The sequence below is a fragment of the Ursus maritimus genome (assembly GCF_017311325.1).
Source record: "Ursus maritimus isolate PB19 chromosome X unlocalized genomic scaffold, ASM1731132v1 scaffold_X1, whole genome shotgun sequence".
NCBI lineage: Eukaryota > Metazoa > Chordata > Mammalia > Carnivora > Ursidae > Ursus > Ursus maritimus.
Genome location: NW_024423319.1, coordinates 81913574 through 81924057, shown reverse-complemented (window position 1 = coordinate 81924057; position 10484 = coordinate 81913574). Strand labels below are relative to the sequence as shown.

Sequence of the window (10484 nt, the reverse complement as noted above, 5' to 3'; positions counted from 1 at the left end):
TTGTAAAGCTGAGATCATTTGGACAGACCAAATTCCTTAGGGACTTGGGACATATGTTGTATCCCTGTGTCTTGGGTGCTCAGCAAAGAACCCAGGGTAAGATCTGGACACAGGTCCAACCCTGTATCACCAGTCCTTGGAATTCAACCCATTCTCCTCCCTTGCCTCAGACCTATCTGATCAAGAAAACAAAAACACTTTTTTTTAAATTTTTTTAATTCATGTTCTTGCCCAGCTTTTGGACACCCTGTATTTGCACAGTCCAACTGCTCAGATGTATTAGGAAATACAATCATGTGGTATGCAGTTCACTGGCCTGATGGGTGGGAGTGTCAGGCTGGGATGGAATGCTGCTAGGGGGAGTAAATGGCGAGGAGTCAAAGGAATTGTCAGCTCACAGGTTAGTGAGCAACCAGTCTAGCAGTTGTTTCCTAGCCATGTTTCCCACGGCTTCATCCAGTTGTCGTTCCTTGGCAAACTTCATGACCTCTTGAAGAAGATCCCCTACACTGTACCCCTTCTCTGCTGCCTTAGCTGAAACTTCAGGAAGCTGTGGAGAGAGCAGAGGTAGCTTTGAGTCATGTGATGCTTTTGGAGAAGGGACCCAGATGGATCCAGTGGACCCTCCCCCACCCACCTTCTCACCCGTGCCTCTGGGATTAGAGTAAAGCCTGACACAGATCCATGACTGGAGGCTCCTGGAGGCTCCTGACCTAGCTTTCCTTTTCCCTCGTCTCTCCTCTAATGACATAGCTCCAAATGCTGCACGACTTCGAGCTTTAGAAAAATTCTGGGATCAAATGTGTTCACCAAACACTTCTCATAGGGGTTAGATTCTTCAGTTAGTCTGTTGATGATTGCTAGGTCAAGGTTAGGGGTTGCCATTCCCCAGCTTCCCTAAAAAAGGATGAGATGGGAAGTAGGGACAATCTCCTGGTCCTGGACTGAAAATAATTTGGTTCAGTATTTTATTTCTCTTAACTCCATCTGATGTAGAAAACACAGCTCTGTGTGTGTGTGTGTGTGTGTGTGTGTGTGTATGTGTGAGAGAGAGAGGAGAGAGAGGAGAGAGAACTTGTATGTGCACGAATGCTGGCCTCTGTGAAACCGGAGGGTGAGGCCAGGACTGGGGCAAAGCAAGTGAGGTGCCTAGGGCAAAAAACTTAAGGAACCAAGTACTCTTGGGCACTTGCAGGACCCATGAGTTTGGGGAGGAGCTCCCTTTTTCTTTTATTCTCTCTCCAATCCTTTGAGGGCCTTCAAACTCAAAACAGAAGACTTAAAAATTGCTCCCTGATGTGTTACCGAATAGTTTGTTGAAATGATCACTGATACAATGAGCTACCCTCACTTCTCCTCTTGGTGGAAACGCACAGGCCTTGAGGTATCCAGAGCCCCACTCAGTTAATGGTTCACCACTTTTGTCTTTTTCTAAAGTGTAAGTAATGTGTGAAGTGCACAGTGAAGAGGCTTGGGGAAAAAATTGGACTGCTCTTGGCCTCCGAGTACAACGCTGCCTCCCTCCTCCTGCCCATTCCAACCCTCCTTTCTTCTCGTGCCTTTTGCGTTGCTTACCTTCTCCAGTTGTCCATCGTCATCTCCCATGAAGTAGAGCATGGGTACGTTAAATTGGGAGGCTGCAATCCACTGGAGGACAGCCTGGAGCTGCTTCTGCAAGTTGCTTGTCGAGCACTGATTATTAACTATGACTTCAGGCCAAGGAGTGTCTTGATAGTTCTGGGACACCGCACCATCATGACTACATCTGGAGCTACCAACCTGGTGATTGGGGTTGTTTGCCAAGGCTGCTTGTTCTTCCAACTCAGCAAGGGCTGCCCCGTTATTACTATACTTCGCCATGATAAGGCACAACTTCATCACAGATTCTACCAGTTGATCTACAAATTGGCGGTTCACTTGCTTCATCCCACTGATAGAGTCATGTTCTTGATTGTCTTGGCACTGTTCTTCCCCTCTGTCAGGTCTCTTGCACACGGAAGCTGCTTTGCTCGTCCTGGGCTCAGAACACTTGTTTTCGCCTTCACATAGATCCTCACAGTTGAAGGGGCTCTCACTAAGCAGCTTCTGAATCAGCATTAGAACGATGTTTGACATATCCAGCTTCTGAGAGTCCAGCTGTTGATTCTCCTTTAGGGAGGTGGATGGTCCAGGAGCTCCACGAGACTCTAGATGTTTCATTGAAAGTGCCTTGGCACTTTGGCCACTTGCACACTTTTCGTATTGGCCACTCTGAGTCATATAGCCCATGGTAGAACCAGGACACTCTTCTTCGAACGCATCTTTGCCTTTGGCCTGCTGGGTCAGATGGTACTGGATCAGCATAAGGGCAGACACAATCAAGTCCTTTGCCAGGGAATCCGTGGAAGGGCTGATCTTTTCTCTTTTTTCGTCTTTATTGGCACATGCTTTGCCAGCCATCTTGCCTTGGTTTCCTTGCTTTTGGTTCCACATGGTCAGGCTTTCCTTGAGGATGTGTTCACTGACTTTCTCAGCACTAGTCAACGACTTGCACTGCTCTGGTTTCATTTTACCTTTGTCCTTCCCCTTCATCTCAGCTTTCATGGCTGAAAATTCAAGACTTTGGTTCTTGCATTTGGGATCGTGGGACCCGGCTTTCAAGGATGCATATGACAAACTCTGCGATTTAGTCTCCTTCTTCTCGCCAAGAAGAGCACTGACCAGACGCTTCAGCATGGCCTCCATGATATCTGCAGCGTTTTGTTTTCCGTGGTTGAACAGATTCCTCTTGACAGCTGAGACGAAGTCGGAGTCAGTCATCAGGACCCCAGTGATGTTATGCAGGTTCTTCATGCAGGAATCAATCAGATCAGACACAATTTCTTTGGTGTGTTTTAACAACACCCTCTTCAGGACCACACAGGCCGGAATCGGCTTCCCGGAGCTATGTATTTTCAAGGTCTTCATGACAGAGACCATCATGTCAGAAGCCACCTGATTGGCATAAACCATGAGCCCTTTGCTGATAGAATCTGCAAATTCTTTACTATCCCTTTGGCACATCTGTTTGTCCCCCACCTTGTTCTTGTTGGATAATTCACTATACAGAAAGGCTTTCCGGCCACCTTCCCTGCTCTCCTCCCCAGTGCCCCGCATTTCGGCCGAGGTCAATTCCACAGCATCATGGGCCATTTCAGAAGCAATCTTGCTCACAGCACTGCGGGGGCTGTTTTTCCCTTTGTCCCCAGGGGATGGGTAGAGAGAATGATGGAGGCATTTGCTTCCACCTTCCAACTTCTCCTTGATTTCCTTACGGGCCATCTGGATTACCAGGGAAGATAGTCGATTGACATAGAAGGAAAGGTCATCCATAGAACATTCACCATCAGGGGAAATCACTGCCCTCTGAGTGCTAGGAGATTTGGCTGGAGGAGTGGAAGGACTCTGGTTATTGTTGGTGTTTTTGGCTGCTGTCATTTCTAGATGCAGGCTTTGAGGTCCATTGGCCATATAATCTATGTTCAGTTGATCAGCGTAGACGCTGAAACAGTTCCCGGAGGGTAATTTGTGATATTCGCCTTCTGCGTCTCCTACTTTATGTTTACAGCTAGAGGCCGAGGGGCTCAGTGCATGTTGAAAACCCAAGGCATACTTCTGGAGATCATTAAGAAGCCAATTGAGGACACTTATGGGATCAGAGGGAGCTTGTTTGAAAAGGCACACAGATCCCTCGGTCTAAAAAAAGAAGAACACCTATCCATAAGAGTTTGGGTAGGGTACTTCTTTCCCTTATTTTATTTAGAAGATATATCTTCTAAACTGCATAGATTAGGGATTTGGTCTTTAGAATTTGCATAGGAACATAACATACAATTATCACCAATACACAGTCAAACACAAGTGGCAGCAGCAAAAACTCAGAGTATATGCATTTGTGCACTTAACTATATATATTATCAATTTATTTGTCAATTTCATCTGCATAAGTGTTATCTCAATATGTGTCAAAAATGTATCCTTGTATCCATTGTGTGCATATGCCCATCAATACAGCAATTTGTAAGTGTGAACATCTCAATAGATGTGAGAATTTGTCAGTCTGTCTTGTGAAATGCGAAAATGTGCCTGCGTGTATGTGTGTGTATACGTGTATGTCAGTGTCCGTGTGTGAGTATGTGTAAGCATGTGTAATAATATGTTGACATCAATACTCATTGCCTACTGTATAGGCCAACATGTACATATTAGTGTGTGCATTTTGTACATGTGTGAGATTGTAACCATAAGTGTGTGTATGTCAGTGTGTCTGAGAATATGCAAATAAGCAAGAGTCAATTGGAAATGATGCGCATGTATTTATGATATAAATCCAGTAGCATGTATCACACAGCTATAAATGCATTTATGTATATTAGAGCATACATTCACATATTAACATACATACTCATTAATAATAATTAATGTATGATATTTTAATAAATGTGTAGGTTAAAATATGAATTGTATGTGTAAATAGGTGATCGTATAATGATTGTGTAGTCTGTCAATACATTGGGTATCATCTATGTTATATTTATATGCTGTGCATGCTTGAGAATGTATGTCAGTATTGCACACACCCCGGCATCTGAGTTTGTGTGTGAGTATGCGAGTGGGGATGTTACTGCATTTGTGTCGATGTGTGTATCAGTGCATACAAACAAGAGTTAGTGACTTTGTGTTATTTTAAGTTTCTATGTGTGTGTATCAACATGGAGTATATTTGTAAGTGTGTATGCCTATACCTGAGTCTGTATGTTACTGTGTTTTGATCAAAGGTTGTGGGTGTGTGAGTAAGTGTTTATGCATGGTGTGCATGGATATATTTACGGTTGTTTATGTGTGTCATCTGTGCGCATGTCAAAGTGTCTGGCTGTATAACTGTATATCTTTGTGTATGTGCATAAGTCATTGTTTATGAATAGGCCAATATACCTAAGTTTGTTATATTAGTTCTTGTGTGTTTGTCAATGTCACGTGTAGCCAGACATGAGTATGTCTTTGCTTGTATAAATTACTTTTGTTAATGTATATAAATGTATGTATCGCTGTGTGTGTCACTTTGTATAGATCTGTATGCTTGTGACCGTGTGTGCCCATGTCTGGATATGTGTATATGTATTGTGCACATCTTCTACTCGGCGCTAAGTGTCATTGCATTCTTTGCCCCTTCCACTGCTTCATCTCCTGTCTTTTCACAGAATTCCTGGAAACGTGAGGTCATGAGAAGGTCAACTTTTTGTGAACGGGCTTGATACAATCAAGGAGATCTGCCTAGTGTGCAGGAAATATGGACTGCTCTTTTCAAAAATAAACACCAGGTATAATTTATCCCTTTCTTGAGACTCCAAAATGGAGTTGGCCACCCCTAACTGAACCCAAAACTACTTAGAGAATATTTTGTAACTGGCTTTTCCTTCCTTAGAGCCCACTCTCATTATTCCAAATGTGTCTGGGGCCAGAAATGATGTTTCTCATTATAACATGAGCCCAGGCAGATAGAACAAGAAATCTTTGACTCTTTTGCACTAAAGCAAAATATCCTGTTCCAATACCAGCCACTCCAGGCTTGTAGGACTGTGGGGGTGACTTCTCTTGTGCTCTAATGCCTACCCCAAATCAGGAGCCTAACAGATATAATTTAGAATACTTACACAAAGACAAAAGATTCTGTATGTGACAGTGGCATGCAAGTCTAATTGGTTCTAATTTTATGCTACTCAACAGCCTAGGTAATCTCTTAGACAACAGGGCAGGAACAAGGCAACTATAGTTCTCGGTCGTTGTGGATTCTCTCTGCTCCATATCCTCATTCTTCCCTTTTGGTCTCCGGGCAACAGGTCTATTACAAGCCAGCAAAGAACACTGCAAAGGATCTTGCTTATAAGCCCATATCTTGATTAGGATAAGAATAGCAAGGTTATCTTTGCAGTAGGCCCCTGAAATCAGGAAAGGGCATTCTGAGCCTCTGTGATTAGTGCCATTGTTAGATACCCGGGCATTGAACTTACCGTGACTCTCAACCTAGGACTGTGTTCTCTAGAATGTCATAGTGTTCAAATTTATGGGCTTATTTGACAATAGTTGTCTTACTATCTCTGAACCAGAGTCCTCAGACTCAGCTTTGGCCTCTGAGAATTAGAAAGGGTGAGCTCAGAGGCTAAGTATACCTTAGACTGGTCTTGCTTCTCGGTATCCTTGATCACAATAATCTCTTTTTCTTCCAGATTTCCCAAGTTTAAGTCACCTTCCAAACTGGAACCAGCAGCATCCTATGGAATTAAGGGGTAAGATTTTTATGAACAGTTAATTTTTGAGACTTCTTTAGGCCGCCCTCCTAGGCTACCACTTCAAAGTATGAATGTTATGTCCCCTATTATCCCTCTTCTTTCTGAAGGAGAGGTAGCACTGTGCTGCTAGCTAGTCTTTGAAGAATGATAGAGTTCCCACCGCAAATTACTACTCCCCTCTCCCCAGCCCCACTGAAGGTATTCACAAAGCTGTCAGTCTCAGGAACCATATCCCATTAGTCATCAAACTTTTGGACAGGGTTTTTTTTTTTAATTTCACTTTTCTGACATGCTATTTTCCATGCTTTAATTCTTTCAGCCTTACGAACAACTTAAGTGGCTTCTAAAATGAGATTTGGTGTCAAGAGTGACAGTAAATTCTGAACCAAGGATCCTGGGCTTCCAAGAACAATGGCTTTCCACTTGAGGCTCCTCCACCTTTCCGATCGCTGCCACAACCTTTCCCTTTCCTCATGCTGTCCCTGATAACCCTCTCAGCAGTTTCCCACCCTTTCCGAGTGAGGGGAGCAGAGAACACCCACCTTGCAATCTTTATCTTCCACATTCAGGGTGGACACGTCAACAAAGCATATCTGCATCAAATTAAGGAGAGTGAATTTAGAAAAACTCTAAAGACCGTAATTTCTTTCTGGGAGATGACAATACCTACCTTGTAGGGTTCTTGTGAGGACTGATTGAGATACTGCATGTAAAGCTTTTAGCAGAGTGCCTGTACATAGTAAGTACTCAATAAACGTTAATATGATTATTATGAGGCAGACAGAATCTTAGCGTTACTATATTTCCTAAGTGAGAATACCAGAGAGAGGCCCAAAGTATGATATCCACATTTATTGAGAAAACTGAGAAGAGAGGTGGCTTGCCTGACTAACAGAAACTCAAAGGTGGAACTTTCATTAGAAGTTGATTCCCTGGCTCTCAGTTTAGAGCCCTTTCTGCTATAGTGTTCCCAAAGTGTGGTATTTTTACTATTGATGATGTAGAATATTTTTGGTGGTATGTAAATAGATGTTTGTATTTAATAGGTGCATTTGTCGTTGTTTATTTGGAAAATACATCCTAAAATGTCAAATCTGTGGTTTTGCAGAAAATAATGCTTAGGGTGATGGTAATTTTTGAATGTATTTGAATTTTAAATATATTTGTTAAAACACTGCAAAAATACATATCAAGTAAATCATAGTATGAGTGGCACTTGAACATGATGAAAAATGTGAAGTACTATGCAAATCACTCAAAGTTCAGGAAACAGCATGAAGTATTTTGCCCTCCTGAGGGAGTCCCACTTTAGTGTAACTTACTGGTAGCTAGGTGACATTGTGACCTCAGAAGTGTTAGGTAATAGGGGCTGGTAACTAGGCAACCACCACTCCTCCCTCCCTGCAAGCTCCCCTGTAGGCCCCCCCCCCCAGGTCCTTTACATCACATTTGGTCCTGCCTCTCCCTTAATTTGTCCTTGTGTGATGTATAAAGCACGCTGGTCCCTCACAGACCTCCTTGAGCTTGGTTGCTTGGAGACATCACAGTATTGCTCTCCATTAGTCTATCCTGGGCTCCAGGATATCTATACTCATACACCAATCGTTTCCACTCCTTGGTAGGGGTAATTTTGTATCTTACCACTTTCCGGTCCTGATCTTGCTGTCCTTTTGGGCTGTAGAGATCTACTTTGCACACGCCCCTGCGGCTGTGTAACCAGTCAATACCATCAGACATCTGTAAAGAGAAAGGAAAGAAATACGGATATGTATATATATATGTAACTAACAGCAGCAACTATGTACTATATATATATGAAAGGAAGGAGAGAGAGAGAGAGAGAGAGAGGGAGAGAGAGAGAGAGAGAGGGAGAGAGATGGTTTTTAGAGACTGGCTGAGTTTGGATAAGAATCTCTGAAGGGCTTCCTGAAACCCATCTCCGTGTTTCAATCAGGTTTGGGCAAGGCTGATGGGGTGGAAGAGCAAGGGGAGGAACACTATGAAATGTTTGAACTTTGGAAAAGTAATCAAAATTATCTTATCACAATCCATAGTCTCCTTAAATTAAACTCCTCACACTAAGTATTTGGAATCATGGAAATATCATATTAACTTGTAAGAAAACCAGTCAGGAAAAATGGCAGGCTGGGAAGCAAACTTAAAAGTCTAGAGACTCTGGGGATTAAATTTAATGATTTACTTCTACCCAAACTCCACTAAATCTCATTTGTCTCCACTTTTGTTTGCCTACTTGGGTACCTCAAAGAATAGAGCTCACCTCATCCTCTTTAACTGAATTTTAGTTAACTTCAGTTCAACCAGAGTCTTTCTCATTACATTAAAGAAAGAGAAGTTAGGTAAATAGCTCTAATACTTATTACCTAGGGCCATTGGAAAAGACTAGGGTCAATACCAGTACAGTGAATAAATAGCCATTTTTATCAAAACAACATACAAGATTCCAACATGCCGACTTCCTTCAGCCTCGGCCACCACCCCCGCCCCCCCTCCCGCCCTGGCCACTTCACACCCTGGCCTGGAACTAAAAGTAAAAAAGAAATGGCAGAGCCACTGACTGATTTTTGCTATGTAAGACCTCAGATCTATGTTCAGGAAGATACAGTTAAGAGCTCAGTAGAATCGTTTCGGTTTCTGGGGCTTGAATTTGATTTCATTTTAAAATTTAACAAGAGAAGCCTTTTTGCTAAGTTATTAGAGGGCTGTTGAATTCCTTCCCCCAACTTCCTTCAAAATTGACACCCCTTTTAACCTCTAGCTCCCTCTGTCCCTCTGTCCCTTCTTCTATTCCCCCTCCCTCCCTCTCTTCTTTCTTCCTCCTCCCTCTCTCTCCCCCCCTTCCCTCCCTTTCCCCCTCTCTCCTCCCTCCCTCTCCCTTGCCCTCCTCTCTCCTTCCCTCCCTCTCCCTCTCCTTCTCCTTCTCCCTCTCCCTCTCCACTTTTTGATAACAGCTATTCTCTGGTGGTTATCTTTTCACACGATAATACTACATTTCTACCCTTTGCCCCCCCCCCATCTTTTTGGGTTCTCACTTAAATAATGTCTACATTTTCCTGAAAAAGTTTTAGGAAAGGGGTTCCCATACCCACTCAGAAGAGAGAGTTTCTTTTAAAAAAAAAAAAGCTAGAGATGACTAACCTCTAAAAAAAGAAGGGGAGTCATAGAGGTCCCTCATATGATTTGGACACAGCCTCAGTCCAAATCCTAAAGAATTTTAAAAAATTAAAATTTGTGAACTCATTACCTTGATAATGAAGATATTTTAGACTTTTGGTTGAAATTGTGCCACCCAGAAGGGAGATGTGCCCCTTTAGATGGAACTGGGCAGTGCCAAGTTCTTGGGCACCTGCAGCTGGCTGCCACCCCCGTCAGCTGTTGGACGAGACTGATGGGCCAGGCTTTTCCCTGCTGCCTCTGACCCTGGGGTATGACAAGGGAGTTTGTTGAGTCACAATGCCTGAAACTAGCGACCTCAGCAAAGGCGTGGCAGTCTGGCAAACTCAGTAGCCCTTCACATCAGAAGCACATCAGGCTGTAGACTGTATAACCACCCTTTTCTGTTCTCTCTAGGAGGATATGCATATTTATTTCACATTTTGTCCAGATTACAATCCCTTGAGACCTCCTTTCTCTTTCCTCTTCTTGTTTCCAGAACAATCTAATCATATTAGTTACCAGTTTGGTGGGGGTCTGCATTTTTCACATACAGAATTACCACCAGCCTTTATGAATAAGACAGTATTAATTTTCCCATCTTAGCTTATTTCTCTTTGGGTTTCCCACTAGAGATTCGGAGTTATGTGGCAAGAGATATTTGGATTTATGTAGAGACAGAAAAAATGGTAAAGTCCTTTCTGGTTATCCTGAATAAAAGCAAAAATAGAAAGTTTCACATCACTATCAAGACACCCCCTTAGCTAGTCAAAAAGAAGTCAGAAGATGCTCCTACCTTTGTAGAATCAGAGTAGGCTGTTTTGTAGGACCTTGGAATGATGGCTTTCTTGTTAATTGGGATACTGTGATGACCCTTCCAGTCTGACCCAAGATGTTGCTTCTTTGCTCAACCCTCCATACTCTCCTAAAGCCTTCACTGCCAGCTGGTACCAGAATTTCTACTTCATGACATCACTGTTTCTATAGAGAACAGTGACAACACAA

The 10484-nt window shown here is 43.0% G+C and overlaps 1 protein-coding gene across 1 annotated transcript; it reads right to left on the bottom strand.

The window, feature by feature from the left end:
• Nucleotides 1-302: 302 nt before the first annotated feature.
• Nucleotides 303-8045, bottom strand: AKAP4 (A-kinase anchoring protein 4). The gene is made up of 5 exons (XM_008695530.2): nt 7950-8045; nt 6851-6901; nt 6189-6290; nt 1576-3714; nt 303-550 (listed from the first exon to the last, which is right to left on the bottom strand). The coding sequence occupies exons 1-5, from the start codon at nt 8043-8045 to the stop codon at nt 395-397; spliced, it is 2544 nt and encodes an 847-aa protein (XP_008693752.2). The 3' UTR covers nt 303-394.
• Nucleotides 8046-10484: the final 2439 nt, after the last annotated feature.